Raw genomic sequence first — 16,179 nt, forward strand, 5'->3', positions numbered from 1 at the left:
AACTCAGGATCACACCGGGCGGAACTCCCGACATCACCCCGCGTCATTTCAATTTTCAGGTCAGCGGGGGCGCAGCTGAATTAGCTGTGCTCCTGTCAATGGCCTATTGAGGCCATTTAAAAAGTAATTGACATAATTAATGGACCTGCCCACCCAACCTTAAGGTTGGCGGGCAGGCTGGGAGCCCTGGTGGGCTTCAGAAAAAGCATGAAACCTCATCCACTGGTGGGATGAGATTTCATGAGGGTTTTAAAAAATTTAATAAATGTTTGATTTAAAGTGATGAACATGTCCCAACTCATGTGACAGTGTCACATGAGGGGACATCTCAAGGAAGTTTTGTTTCTGCATCTTTACCATTTTTAAATTTGGCACCAATCTCCCTGAGGCACGGCTGAGGGAATTCCACCCCCCCCCCCCCCCCCCCCGCAAAGGGAGCGCATAGCGCTTCCTGGCAGACGTCACGCCGGGCAGGCCTTAATTGGCCTGCCCATGTAAAATGGCGGCGGTCCCCTCCTGCCTGTGCCCACTCCTGAACTTCCCCCCAACGGGGGGAAAATTCTTCTTGTATATTACTCTTTAATATCATATCTTTTTGCATGTGTTTGTAAAAGTATGTAGCCCAGACAGCACTGAATGTACCTAATTACTTTGAGTCAATATTGAGGATTAGAAATTGCTCAACAAAATGTCTAATGCCCTCTAATGGATCCCCAGACTTGCCCATGAAGTAGTGTCATCTGGCTAGGGAACATAAAGCTTAGAACACCAGGCCAGTCAGCCTATCAAGTTAGCACCAATTCATTTCAATCATGGATTGCTCTTCTCTTTTTTCTAACTGATGCTCCCAACAGCACTAGCAAAATCAATGAGGAATATTACATCACTGATCTAGAGATGCAAAACACTTTTTATATTTTGCAAGTGAGAAGTGTTTTAGTGGTGAAATGTCCCTGCCACACCCCGTCCCTTGCCCCTCCCAAACCCATGTGAGATGCTGAACACATACAAACCAGTTTACAAATATAATTTTTTTATTTTAAAAAAAAGTTCCGTGGTTAAAAAAATCTAGTACACATCTTAAAACACAGTATTACATTGAGCCAGCAATAAATATACAATTAATTTGTCTTTGATAAAGTAAATTTGTGTTTAATACATATGTTCACAGCTTCTGTATAGAAAATTACCCATAGTGTAATCAAAAACATTTCACGGAAAGTATTTTTCCTGTGTGACTATGTATGGAGTGAAACAGCTAATAACTTGTGCTCGCTTTTAATGTGGCATTAATAACACCAACCTAAACACATTCATTGTTAATTATTACATATCCCTGGATTGAGATACCAAGGAATTGGCTGAATAGATGCATTAGAAAATAGTTTCCACTGTTGCCCATTAGTTCCTAGAACGATGCCAGAAGGTAAAATAATGGAGAGTATTAACCACTGATCATCATGGCACAGTATTTGTAAAATGGGTAAAAAGATTTTCTTTCTCCCTGGACAACATTTTCCCCCATCTTTCCTAATTTGACTATGCTGAGTTACAGTCCCCCTGGCATTGGTTGCCCTCCTGTACCTTCCGCAAGTAATTATTATTGATGCACCAACTTTGATGATGTGTTGGCACATGATTGAACTCCTAAAGTGATCTAACAATGACCAAGATCAGTATTATCATCACTCAAAGTCCGGATTTATGTCCTTGCAACAAGGTTGGCTGAATTGGGGAATAGCAAACCTTGCCAGATCCCATACCCTCTCCATAGCCTAGAAGGGCTGAGTCCTTTGGTGGCAAACCCATCACTGCCCAAGGTAAGATTAGCTAACTGCATAGATCGGAAACTGAACTTGGGTCCATCCTGATCTGTAGGGTACAGCCACTTACTGTAAAATGAATTATCAAAGGAGGCAATGTTCTTATTTTCAAAATTTTGTGTTTTAAAAGTGAGCAAAAATTTGGTTGAAGGATATAATTAATCAACAAGTACACTAATTTTTCAAACAGTATAAAATATTGACTCCTAAGTTGAATGGGACCCCAGCATCAGAAAATGCATAATTTTAATGTTATTCAGCCACCCCTAAGTAGTCGTACCTACCCATCCACTGACATCTGAACAATAATGCTACCAGAAGTTTGTAACTGAGTTAAGTTAATTAAGCTCTTTATATTATTGTCAGTAGCAAAATCAAATTACTGCTGGTCGCAAACATCACTGAAAAAATTATGGCCAATATCATTCTTTTTCTTATCCAGATTCACCCTAATGTTTTCAACACAATGCTCCACCATAGCATGGCAATCCAGAACAACAGCTCTTACTTGAATGGTTCAGCCCAGATGTGAAAAGTAAGATGAATAGCCTTCTTCTATATGGGTATCTCTTGTACTTCTCTTGGGAAATTAACTGAAGAAGTTGACTGGCATAGAAAAAACTGCAAATGCTAAATATACAAAATGCAAATAGAAAATGCTGGAAATATACAGGAAATGCAGGAGGATTTGTGACCAGAGGGCACAGGTTTAAGATAATTGGCAAAAGAACCAAGAGAGTTTTGGTTAATGCCATGGGCCAGATTTTATGCGCTGGCCCCATCCCCCGCATGTTTTTGGCAGTGGGGTAGTGATGTTACATATTATGGATGAGTAGCCTACAGCCTTCCCGCTCAGCCCTGACCCCACCCCCATAATACCAGGAGTGGGTAAGGTGCCCACTCTTAGGCCTATTGAGGCCTTTAAGTGGCCAATTAATACCTGAAAAGGCAAAATTTTGCAGGGCTGTGGGAAAAGAGCAAAAAGGTGGACCGGATGGCTCTTTCAAAGAATTGGCACAGGCATGATGGGAAAATGACCTATACTATATGTACTACAGCAGTGAGTCAGCATCTGAAAGGGAAGTCAACTTACAATGTTTCAGATGTGTATACTTTAGCAGCATTTTTTGTTTGTAAGGCAAAGGTACTGGAGAAAGTGGGCAGCCAGAAAGATTGGTGAGATAATGAAAAGAATAATAAGCTAAAAAATCAAATTCATACCCCAGTTTGGTCATGGCTGGAAGGACTGGCTTTAATGCACAAGAGGAAAGCATAAATGGAATTAATTTAAATGATGAACTTGCAAATCAGAAGTGTGTGAAACAATAAATGACCTGTGTGCTGACTATATGCCATTTAGTTAAAGTTCAGGAGTTTATTGCCAGACTACCCTGACAAAAAAAGGTTATTGGCATTTTATGGGAGGACATTGTGACTGACTGTTCCAGGCTTTATGTTCCAATATCACCTGATTTGAATTTTCATCCTTGATTTCCCATTATTGGACATCATCATAGGGAATTGTTGATCAAAGGCCAAATACTTCTCCAGGGCAAAGGGAAGATCATGAAGAAGCAACTGCCTGCCTGTTGTATATTTCCTCGCCAATTGTTTCATAGATATTAGGAGAGGCTTCAAAGTAGGTTCGAGATAAGGAGCTGGATTTTCCCCCGGAGACAGGAAACAGAAGGTGGGATTGGATTCCAAGTCCCAAACCAACTCTGGGAGGGTGGGGCAGAGAACAGTCATGCATTGGACCAATCAGAGGTCTTCCAACTTGAGATGAGCAGCAGGCTGTAATGGAAGGTAAGACAGAGGGTACTTCAAAACAGCTCCACCTTTTTAAATCTTCAATTAAAAAATAGATTCAGCAGGCGGGCCACCACTGTGCGGATCAGAGTGGAGGTAGAGGAAGTGCCCCTCTAAAAGGCAGCTTATATCTGTTCCTGCACCCAGTCATCCTTTAAATGGTGTCAGTTAGGCTCTTAATGAACCTGATCATCTACCTACCATGTGTGGGTGGATAGTGGCCTCAATCTCATCTCTGCAAAAATAGACTAGAGGTAGGATGGAGCTGGGGAACTTGTACGCAGCAGGCAGAGCTAATTTTCAGCCTGCTTGCCTGCCTCTCACCCAAGAGTGACTCAAAATGGATAGGAAGAAAATACACTTCAAAACAGCAGTCTCACCCTTCAAGAAATTGATTAGAAAAAATCTGACAGTTACAGTAATTATGCAAGTTTAAACGTGAAATTCACAGCCAAAGACTTTCTTTCCTAATGTTTAATTATTTTTGTTTCATATAGTATATTTGTTAGCATAGCTTATCTATTTTCATGCTGAGAAATTGATTGACTCAAATTTTTCAAGGTGACATGGAAATTATTTAATGACTGAAGATTTTCAACTCCAGGTGATGGATTCATCAGTTCATAAATAACTTCTAATCGTAGACGCCAATATGGTCTCTTGATGTCATCGCTATCTCAAACATAGTCAGTTGTCAGCACAGAGGGGTTGCAGAACAGAGTGTGTCGAATACAGAATTTGGGAATTTGGTGCAAGTGGAACCCTGGTAAGTAGGGGCTGTGTAGTTTTTAACTGAAATTTAGTATAAATTTTTAGTTCAACTTCTTGAATTTAATTTAGAACTTTAAAAGCTGTGAAGGAAACTCCAATTTAACAGAAACTTGGTAGTAGCTTAGTGTTTATCAGCTGTAAATTATTGTTTGAATAAGTGCTAATTACTGTGAGCAGAAAGCTCAGTTGGTAGTTGTAACTCAGATTATAAACGTGTTTGGTGAAAGACAAATTACGACAACTTTTTTGACTTTCAACTGGTAAATTCTCATATTGCTTAACCTATTTTGCACATCTTGACTGCTACATTAGCAGCATAAAAGCGGTACAAGATTTACAAAACAAACATATCCATTCTGAAGCATCAGAACTCATTTCCAGTTGCATAATCTTCCTGTGTCAATAAAAGCATTGCTTTGTGCAAAACAATACATCCCACACAGAACCTGGTCAATACTATTCAATTTTTCGCCCCACAGCTGAATCAGTTCTGAAGTAATATTAGATTTTGGAGAGTTGTTTACAATATTCTGTTGTGATCATGGATTCAATCCTTTTTTATATAAAAAAAATAGGTGAAACATGTAAGAAATGAACCATAAACCACTTACTCTGGGACATCTCATTGGTATATCATGTATGTTTTCAGTGCCCAGCGTACCTACTAGATTGTGTAGAATCCCAATAGAAAAGTTCTTTTGTAAGTGCTGCAGGCTGAAAAGTTAAATTCTTCATTAATGAAGCAAGGCAAAGTAGAAAGCAGTTTGTGTATCACTCTTCAGTTTGGTATTCCCTCATGTATAATGGAAGGCAGCTGCAAACATAATGACTGAAGTAAAAGCCTGACTGGCACTGCTTCACTTGAATTCTGCAAGGCAACCTGTAGCACCTGTTTTTTTTTGCAAAAGGGAAGGAAAGAGAGAAAAAAATTACATGTTTTATACAAGCCATTGACAGAAGGAATCATGTTGTTCAGGCCAGTCTCCCGAAGAATATTATCGGGATCAAATATTTTTAGGCGCAAGTTAAATCTGATCATCGGATTTATTTTAAAATATATGACCGCACATGTGACCTGCATCAGTCATGTTTCTAGATTATTCGCCTTTGCCATCTCCATCATCACCTGTGGTCTTTATCAATTAGCCTTCGTATTTGGAAACTAAATTTCATTTCAATTATTATTGCCTAGAATTTTGTTTCATTTAAGATTCTGCACAAGAGTGCAGCCATATTTTGGGTAACTTGTGAACTGACATCATTAGGATGCATACCCATGGTCTGTTGTCTGACTTATTCCATGATTGTTCAGCCTTGACAGTGCAATATTATACTTAGTTACCTCATAAGAATACAGCTGATTCCATGAAAGAGTAGTCTTGTATCTGTGCAGCTAAATAAACTGGAAAATCCAGATCTGGATGGATGTGTGAATGCGAGACACTACAAATATAACCTTGCAAATCAGCTGTCGTTCTAGTGCTGCATTTTTAATCTGACTTTGGAATTAACATACTCACATACATTATATGGAAGAATTTAGGGCTGCCTAACACTTAGGGCACCTTTTCAAGATGCTGGCTATGCTAGGACAGTGGTATCAACTAGAGGGCATGTGCAAAGGCCAGAGGACAATTAAACCCAGGACTACTCGGGGGAAACTTGGAAGTGATATAATGTGTAACGCAACTGTCTTTGGTACACTGTCGACGTTGAGAGAAGCTGGGGAGACAATGCAAGAAATAGTGACATACACCATTATCTCCCTTAATGAATAATAGTCATGTTTTAAGATTTCTGACTATGCTGCAATGGTGGATGGGGTGGGGAGTGATGGCGGTGGGGGAGGAGGCAAGGGGGTTAACTAGGTGCAATTAACGTGCCTTAAAAATGCTACCATTGAGTTGAACCTAGTTAACCATTGAGGGTTAATTTCATGTGACACTGGAGTCGTGCAGTGTGGATTAGGATGAGATATTTTACTTAACCAGGCTACTTAAGTTAGTTTGGACATTTCAGTGAGTGTTCATACTTACAGCATGTGGCTCAGTTGGTAGCATTAGTGGTTTTGAGTCAGAACATTGTGGGTTCAAGTTCCACTCCAGGACTTGGGCATAAAATCAAGGCTGACACTCCAGTGCAGTACTTTTGTGTGTCGTCTTTTGGAAGAGACCTTAAACTGAGGCCTCACTCAGGAACGTAAATGTTCCCATGGCACTATTCCAAAGAAGATCAGGGGAGTTATCCCCTGCAGTGCCCTGGCCAATATTTCTCCCTCTTCCTTGAAATAGTGCCATGGGATCTTTTACGTCCACCTGAGTGGGGCCTAAGTTTATAACATCTCTTCTGAAAGATGCACTTCTAACAGTGCCGCACTCACTCAATACTGCACTGGGGTGTCAGCCTTGATTTTTGTGCTGAAGTTCTCAGTCAATTTTACAAAAACAAGCTATCTGGTCATCATCACATTGCTGTTTGTGGAGCTTGCTACACACAAATTAGCTGCCAAGTTTCCTACATTACACTTCCTGGCTGTAAAGTGCTTTGAAATGTTTGGAGATTGTGAAAGGCACTATATAAATTAAAGTTTTTTGTACTCTGGTCAAGTTGACTTGATCCATTTGAGCACAGCAAGGACAGTCTGGTAAAAATTCCATCTCCTGAGTTCAGAAGAAAACATAGGAGAGAAAAATTATGTTCAGCATCAGTTGGGACTGACAAAGCTTGTGAAAGCAGGGTCTGGTCTGTTATGAGTTAAGACGTATCAGGTTGGTTATCCAAGTTAGAGCTCATGCAATAGAAAAATAAAACAATAAATGAAATTTCCATCTGTTATTTGCAGCAGTTTAACGTCTTTTATGTTGTGGGAAGGGTTGTAGGAGAAGTTTTTTTTATAGAGTACTGTAATCATTACACACATTCTGTCATGCAAATTCTACAGAATAAACCTTGATTTATTATCCAGCCATACCATCAGAATGTTCATTAATTCTGGCTATTGAAAGTTTGGAGAAGATGAGAGTTTAAAGTACAATCAAAAGTGCATCAATATAGTGCTTTCCTCATCCTCGAAACATCCCAAAGCATTTCTTAGCCATTGAGAATGGTCACTTGTTTGCCAGCAAATGCAGCAGCCATTTTATGCACAGCAGAGTTCCACAAATGTTAAATTTGTATGTCAACAGGCACATATTCTTTGCAACCCCTGGGTTAAGCTATTGTATAGCTAGATTTTGAGCGGTACCAGTCAACTCTACAACATAAAAGATGTGAGATTTGTTTATAGCAGTGACTGATGCCACTGAATCCAAGGAGGTATCTGCACCAGACTTGAAATTTGTAAATCAGTGACACTCAGGATGTATTCTCTTAGAGAATGGGAAGGAACATGTTAGGGAAGCAAAATATAAATATATTTTTAGACTGTGATGATTGCTTCATTAATGAATATGGAATAAGAAGTTATAATTCAGCCCATTAAGTTTGCTCCATTCAGAGACTTCTCACACACCATTAACTGTTGATTTCTCCTTCACTCCCACCCGCAAGTTCCCCTCCAAGCCACACACCATCCTGACTTGGAACCAAATCACCATTCCTCCACTGTCACAGGCTCAAAATCCTGGAACTCTCTCCCTAATAGCACTCTGGGTGTACCTACATCACATGGACTGCAGCAGTTCAAGAAGGCAGCTCACCACCACCTTCTCAAGGGCAATTAAGGATGGCAACAAACTTGCCTGTGATGCCCACATCCTGTAAAAGGATAAATAAAATAAACATTAAAATGAACACAGTGTCCTTCCTAGGACAAATCCATTCAGCTCCTTATTAAGGTGTCAGTCCACCGTCCTCCCTGTTCCATAAATCTTTCAATAATTTCAAAGCAAGTTGTACAGATTAGAATCGATGTGATATTGACAAATGGTTTGTAAAAATTTGATCACCTGCATGTCTGTGGATCAAATTTCTTCCCTTTGCGAAAGCATGAATACACTGACTCTGTGCATTCACAGGTGCATTTACTTTTGTTCAAAGGTTGATTCTTTGGGCAGTTCTTCCTGCACACACACTCGCAAGCATCTGCATCCCATTCCTTCTGCGGTTCACAAAAGCCATGATGCTCCATGTTGCTACAAACACATTTGCAGGTACTCTCATCAAATTCTTTATTGGGGCCACAGCTTGATATGGAAAGTCTGTTCATGCACATGCAGCTGCACGTATCTTCATTGAATATCATGTAGGGCCCACAAAAGTCATCCATCTCACTTTCGCTATCATCTGACAAGAATGTGGAAGAAATGTCAGCAACATCCAATATTATTACAGCTACCATTACTTCTTTTTTCTTCTTTTTAATTTAACTTTTCTTCACTCTTTCTTTTACTTTCCCCTTCCAAACAATCCATCAGAGGGCAGATAATAATCTGCTCCCAGATTTTTGAAAACATCTCCTTTATGGGTCTGTGTGCAGGAAGAGCTCAGAGCCTCTGCTTCTTTTCTCTTTCTCCTCTCACTTCTTTTCAGTGATTCTGCCTGGCGGAATGTATAAGTTTGGCAACTCACAAGAACAATGCAATCAGGTCTCCTCCTCATATCACTCTATTAGATAGCACCTCACACATTGTTTTAAGTGAGCAAGCAGGATTCAAGTAGAAAGACATTTTACTAGATAACTTCTACTGATCTTTTCATTTCCCAATAATTCTGCACCATGCATACAAAGTATTTCCCTCACTTAAGGCAGCATCAACATATGGTGCGGATGTTATGATATGGGCTCATTGGGCACAACCTTCATTGGCAGCGAGGGTCTTGCCTGCCAGCTGGAGAGCAGGCAAGAGACCCATGCTGCCTCTATTTTGGGAGGCCCGCCAGATTTTATGTCAATCGGGTAGATCCAGGGATATCAGCGAGCCTTTGTCCTTGAGGTGGAAGTCCCGCCTGCCTGGATCTGCTGCCCAATTAGAGGTCCACAGCACCACGGAGGAGGCTGTGGCTGCTGATGGAACAGCAGCCCCCGAAATCCGAGGACCCAAGAGAAAGGTAAATAATAAGGGGTGGGGGGATGATGGTCGCGAGCAAAGGCAGGAGGTGGTTCTCAGCGGCTACTCTCTACCCAATGCCCATGTCCTCGATCAGGCACTAAGCATCTTTGATCAAGGGACAACCCACACCACCCCCACCCCCACCCCCCTAAACTAGGTGACAGATGACCTGCACTCTTTTACCAGTTGTGCAGGCCAAATGTTGGCAGGCCCATTTGGAGCTGAGTTAATCCCAGCAGCGGAGGAAAGAGGTCTTTAAGTGGACATTAATTGGCCACTTGAAGGATCTTAACTGGTGGTGGGGCAGGAAGGTCGATCATGGGCCTTCCCGCCCAGAACTTAATTCCGCCACCACCCCCCCAATTAAGTGCCCCTTCTGCCTCCAAGCTCATCACCTCCATGAGCAGAAGACTCTACCATAATTTTAACATCACTCAAATGTTATCAATGCAGTTATTTTGAGGCTACTGTATAAATTGCAAAGATATTCGAAACTGTTGGCTATTTTGAATATGGAAATGTTTTATAGTTTTAAAGCATAATTGTAATTAATATCATAAACCATATTCTGCTGATATGAAGTTTCTTCTAATTAGTGCTGCGCTTTTATAAAGTCTGCTGGAATAGTATCCAGGTAACACTGCACTGATCAAATGTATTGATGTACATCATTTCGTTTTGGGAGAGTGATGTCAGTGTGTTTGCTATTTTTGCACAAATTGTGGAGTCTGCAAATGGGTTCTGCTTTTATAGAAACTCAGTTTCCACTTTTATAGATTGGCTATGGGACAGCTAACATACAATACCCCGACTCCATGGGGTGATAATCATTTTCGGAGGGTATGGAAAATGAGCAATTGTAAACTCGTACATGTGCTACCCATTTCTGATCCTTGAAGTACAGGTGGCCGATCAGCTGACATCCATTTTGCAACCCCATTGTAGCTGAAGGTTAAAGACTCCCTCTGCTCATATATTTACATAATTAACACTGGTTCCCTTCCCTGAAGACAAAGTTGTTATCTCCCATTTTAATGGGTCAGTAATATGACTGGGCTTATTTACATTGTGGAACACAGCCTACAGAATGAGCGCAGGTCTTCCTCCCTTGGCTACGGTCTAACAAAAGTGTCCTTAGCAATAATTTCTGACCAAAATTACAAGTGTAGACAAGCAAATTGATAACCTGGTTCTGAATTGCCAGCAACTAAGTTGAAGACCTCATGCTCAGTGACACATCTGCAGTAATGGGGATTCCAGGTGAGACCATGCGGACATGTTTTGTTCTCCATAACGCACCTATGGGGAGAAACATTTGGAAATTAGCTGTTAGGTCCATCTAGTAATGTGTCTGATCGCGATTACATTTTTCAACTGTGGGAGGTTACATTCCGTTCCACTGCAGGAGAACAGTTCCCCAGGCACTGGCACAGAACTTACACAAGTGATCATTCTTTCTAAGTGGAACTAGGTCAGGAATATTGGTTAACTGTTCATCTCTGGATACATTGCAGCCAAAGCTGATCCTGTCCTTTCGCCAAATCCACAAATACTTTTTGCAGAGGTGTCTCTGGACAACAGGAAGGAGCTGGAACCCTGGTTAAGTTTTTTTTTTAAGCCCTGACAGAAACAAATTGCACAGCGTCACCACCATGCTGGATAATATCAACTAACTCAACAACAATAACTTGTATTTATATAGCATCATTAATGTAATAAAACTTCCCAAGGTATTTCACGAGACCATTATAAAGTTTGACGATGAGCCATGTATAGAGATATTAGGTCAGATGGCCAAAAGGTTGGTCAAGGAGGTAGATTCCAAAGAGTGTCTTCAAGGAGAAAAGTGAGGTAAACTGATTTAAGGAAGGAATTCTAGAGATTAGGGCCCAGGCAGTTGAAAGCATAGCCTACCAATGGTGGAGCAATTAAAATCTGCATGTGCAAGGAGTCAGTAGTTGTTGAACACAGATATTAAAGAGGCTTGTAATTGGCTGGAAGAGATTACATATTTAGGCCATGGAGGGATTTAAAACAAGGATGAGAATTTTAAAACCAAGGTGAGGCTTAACTGGGATCCCATGTAGGTCAATGAGTTCAAGGAGTGCAGGCATTCAGTATAGTTTAGTGCTACACTAAGTGGTAGACTTACAATTAGCCTTTTGGAAAACCCACCAGCCAGTGACTTTCTTTAAGTTTTCATACACCCTTTACTAGTTATGAATCACCTGGTGGGAAACTGAGAGGATCAAACAGACTGTGAAACAGGTGGCCATCAAATCCTGAAGGGTTCCCATTGGGCAGGCCAGGTTAAAATGACTCATGCTTCAGGGGCAACACAATAAAAATGTGATTTGGACATGGTTTCATTTGATAATTGCTTGGTAGTACAGAACTTGAGTATTGCTGAAAAAAGGGACATGCTGCCAAAGCTTTTTGTCTTGCATTCATTAGGACAGTTTCATAAGAATACAAAATCTCAAAGGGAGCAAATATTTATATTGCTTGAAAGGATTGCACTGATTTGGTTGGCAAGTGGACTCTGGTCGAGTTTGAATTTAAACAAAAGCTTGGCAGTTAACTGTTTCCTGGTGCATTCTCCATCGCAACACCTCTAACCAATCAGAGCCCATTTGCCAACCAATCAGCACCCTCTTCCCATGCAGTATAGATTGTTGTTGCCTCTGAGATTTGGTGTTCTTACGAATCTGTCCTGATGTGTGCAAGACAAAAAGCTTCGACAGTATGTTCTTTCTTCAGCAAAACTCGGGTTTCATTTGAAAGGAATGTCCTCAGCCAGTTCCCATCATTTTAACGTATCCCACTTTATTGCAGTTAATGGGTTTTGAGGAGCTGTTAAGATGACAGCCATTAGTTGGTAACTTGGAACACAATAAGGTTCTGAACTTAATATTCACTCTACCAATCATCCCAATAAAAAAGAGTAAGTTCAGTATGTCACGAAAGATTTTTTTTTACATATACAGTAATGGATCAAATCAAACATTCAGTGACCCACTATTACAAATTGATGTTAACATCCTTTAAATGAAGAAATCTATAAAGCTCAGCATCGTCATGCTATAGAAACTGCAGCAAAATCTGCTAGGTTAGGAGTACATAGACATCTGTCCATTGGAAGTAACTAAAAGTTTTCGTCATTAGTTACTCTCTGCCAATTGTTGAGAAATACTAATCTTCATTGAAAAGAAACTGTAGGGTCAATAAAAGTAATATTTGAAGCTTGCACTTCAACAACATGGAGCTTCACCTGGTGAGAGTGAAAACTGTATTCTAAACATCATATTTAGCAATTTGTACACTTGGCAGAAGAGACGTTCTGTCGAAGGGTCATGAGGACTCGAAACGTCAAATCTTTTCTTCTCCGCCGATGCTGCCAGACCTGCTGAGTTTTTCCAGGTAATTCTGTTTTTGTTGTGGCAGAAGAGACTCCTGACTGGGAGCAAAATGTCATCAAATGTACTTTTGCAGCAACAATTTGCAATTAGATGGAACTTTGAACTTGGGAAAAACATCCCAAGAGGATTTGCAGAAGAGAAAAGGAACAGGTAGCAAGTTCTTTCTGAAGGGCATGGAAACTTGACTGAAACCTTAGTAAAAGTCATGTACTTTGCACTGGTTTATAAAAGTTAAGAGATGTAGAGGATGTTCTTTGGTAACAGGTTCTTGTGGAATAAGGTTGAGCTAACCAGAGCGGATGGAAGTGCAGGAGGCCTTTACCAGACCGGAGGATGGAATAAGAATGTAAGAATGGAGAAAGCTGCAGAGGGTGAAGCTATGTAGCAACTTGTAGACAATGATAATCCATCAGGGCATAAAGAACCAATGTAGCCGGGGGATGGGAATGATGGGAAAATGGGACAGGCTATTGGCAGTGGTGTTTTTGATTATTTGTGATGCCATTGGTGCCTTTGATCAACATAGATCAGAATTTTATGCTCCCAATCCCACCCCACCTCCCCCGGCAAGTTTTTAGGCGTGGTGGAGCGTGAAATTACAGGGACCGGGTTCCCACCCTCCCCGACCTTGCAGCGATTTTACGCCTTGGACAGGAAGCCCACCCTTGCCCCAGTTGAGGTATTTCTTGCCCAGCCTCAATTTTTAGGCTGGTGGGTGGATTGAACATCCATGGAGGAAACCCGGAAATAAAGAAAGTTAGATCTTGAGCGGGAAGGGGGGTGTGCGTCTCTATCAGAAGCCCCCTTCTGACTAAGGAGCCCCTTCCCTTAAGGCCCAGTGACCTCCAGACCTCTCAACCCGCCAGGCCTTCCCTACCATCCCCGCCCTGGACTCCTGACACTTACCTGGGTCTCTGGTTCCTGGGACGTAGTCTTAGGCAGCTCCATGCAGTTCCTCTTCTAGCCACTGTAGCACTGTTGCTGCAGAGGCTGGAGAGCTGCTGGCCAATCAGATTGGCTGGCAGCTCTCCAAGGCAGTACTTCTTCCTGAGTGAAGGATTGATGTCCTGCCTACTGCCAATCAATGCTTGTTTGAGTGTAAATGGCTGTGGGGCAGCTGGAGTCGGCAGGGATGTGTTCTCTGCCAACTCTTTGGAGCCCCCGCCATCTTAAAAATTCAGGCCATGGTTTCACTGCTATGGCTAAGGTAAGAACCAGAATAAAGGGATTCAAAGAGTAGAGATTGGAAGGCCATAACAGAAGGTATTGGTGGAATCAAGTCTAGAGACGATGGAGGTGTGAATAATAGCTTTGGCAGCAGTGGTTTAAGGTTTGGTGTGCTAGTGATGGAAAATAAGCTGTTTTGGTCATCAATAGGATATGGGATTTGGAATTCAGTTCTAGATTTACCAGAACACAAAAGGTATGTGCAGTCTCGTTCAACATAAGTGAGCATTAAGAGATAAGGTGCATTTAATAAAGGGTGTAATGGAGTTTTTGGCAGGTGCAGAAAGCAGGAGTTTAGATCTTCTTGATGTTCAGTTGGAGAAAATTTTGTATTAATGTCAAACAACTTTACTTTAGGAAGAACATTAATGTTTAGAGAAGGTGTAGAATAGGTTCAATGAGATCATACCAAAGATGAGAAGCTTTGTTATGAGGAGAGGCTAGAAATAGGAACAGGAGTAGACCATTAAGCCCCTTGACACTTGCCTAACAAAAATCTATCAATTTCAGTGTGAACAAATTTTCAGTACACCTAATCTCAGCAGTTTTTTGAAACAAAATTTCAGATTTCCACTATCCTTTGTGTGAAGAAGTGCTTTCTGACATCTCCTTGAATGGCCGAGCTCAAATTGTAAGGTTATGCACCCTTGTTCTGGGCTCTTCCATCAGGGGAGATGGTTTCTCACTATCCACCCTATAAAATTGTTTAATCATTTTAAACACTTCAATTAAATCACCCCTTAATCTTCAATATTCAAAAGAACAAAAGCCTAGCCTATGCAATTTATCCTCATAATTAAATCATTTACACCCCAGTGGAGAATCTGGTGTTCTTTTCACAGGAATAAATAAGTTTTAGAGGTGATCTAATGTGTGCATGGAAACTCAGAGGTTTTGATGAATTAAATTGGGTAAAACTAACTCCATCAGTTCTGCACCAGTACCTAAATAACCATTAAAATCTTGACCAAAGAACAAAGGGAGATTTAGAAAAAATTCTGGCCTCTCAGAAGCACTGGTGGAAGCAGAATTCAAAACGGCTTTTTAAAGGAAAGTCAACAAATATTTGAAAAAAGAAAATTGAGTGAAAAAGCTAGAGGAAAGGATGAAATTAATAGTTCTTTCAGGAAGCAGGCTGAGACACAATAGCCCAAGCAGCTTCTTCCGTGCTGTAAAATTCTATGGCTTAGAAATTTGGGCATACTCCATCAAATGAGCAGAATTCTCAAAGTTCATTCAGATTATTGGATTTACAGAGCAGAATGTTACTGTTTTCCATTGTTATACTTCATGACCATTCCTATCAGGGATTCGGTCCAATTAAAATAACTTGGAAAATCTGTATATCTAGCAAACAGACTTTTAGCAGAAGACATTTATAACAGGTTGGCTCAGAGCCACAGCAGTCACTGGCCCCTGAATGTTCTAACATATTTACAGCTAATATAATCCCTCAGGGAAGTGAACTGCAGGTCTTTTTTTCCATCAAGGAAAATCAAATAATGTAAAAAAGTAAGGAAGTATAGAATCCCGTGACAATGAACAAGTGACAGTCATTGCTACAGCCAAGAGTCATACTGAAGTTAGAGTCATAATAGAGAATTGGGATTTAACAGAGAAGGGACCATTTTAACTCTGCTCACTTGGCATCGCATACAAGATTTAATCCTTAAAGTCCCACGGTCTTTTTGAAGGTTCCAATTTTAACCTAGTCTATGCAGGTGAGAGATTCACCTGCCAGAAAGTTATGTAATCAGTTTTTAAATATGCAGGTTAGACTCCAGTAACATCACTGGGACTCCACTGCTTTTAAACAGAGGCCCGCACGGAAGTGTTGTGGCTCTCCTGACTGGCCTGCCTAGCAGGAAGAGGGGTCAGGGCTAGAAGTGTAAAGAATGGAAAGCAGTCTTCTTTTCTCTAAATTCCCTTATGAGATCAGGCCTTCCCTGTCCTGGGCTGTCCCTTCAACCCAAAAATGACCTAACTTGGCCCTTCCCAGATTGGGAGGCCCCCCTGAAGCCCCTACCAGCAACTTCCCCCTAGTTTCGGACAGGAAACTATCACGGTGTATTCTGATGA

The 16,179-nt window shown here is 41.0% G+C and overlaps 1 protein-coding gene across 6 annotated transcripts in view; it reads right to left on the bottom strand.

Annotated features, from left to right (window-relative positions):
- Positions 1–1,016: 1,016 nt before the first annotated feature.
- The window catches only part of LOC121280930 (vascular endothelial growth factor C-like), a 78,612-nt gene continuing 63,449 nt past the window's right edge, over positions 1,017–16,179 (bottom strand). For 4 of the 6 annotated variants that reach the window (XM_041193363.1, XM_041193361.1, XM_041193364.1 and 1 more), the window contains 3 exons: positions 10,641–10,753; positions 8,351–8,687; positions 1,017–5,292 (listed from right to left, as the gene is read on the bottom strand). In XM_041193363.1, the coding sequence (XP_041049297.1) occupies positions 5,175–5,292; positions 8,351–8,687; positions 10,641–10,753 (568 nt within the window). In that variant the 3' untranslated portion in view covers positions 1,017–5,174. The remainder of the gene's footprint in view (positions 5,293–8,350; positions 8,688–10,640; positions 10,754–16,179) is intronic. The other 2 variants (XR_005943766.1, XM_041193366.1) reach the window with 2 other exon arrangements.

The sequence above is a fragment of the Carcharodon carcharias genome, chromosome 8 (assembly GCF_017639515.1).
Source record: "Carcharodon carcharias isolate sCarCar2 chromosome 8, sCarCar2.pri, whole genome shotgun sequence".
Taxonomy (NCBI): domain Eukaryota; kingdom Metazoa; phylum Chordata; class Chondrichthyes; order Lamniformes; family Lamnidae; genus Carcharodon; species Carcharodon carcharias.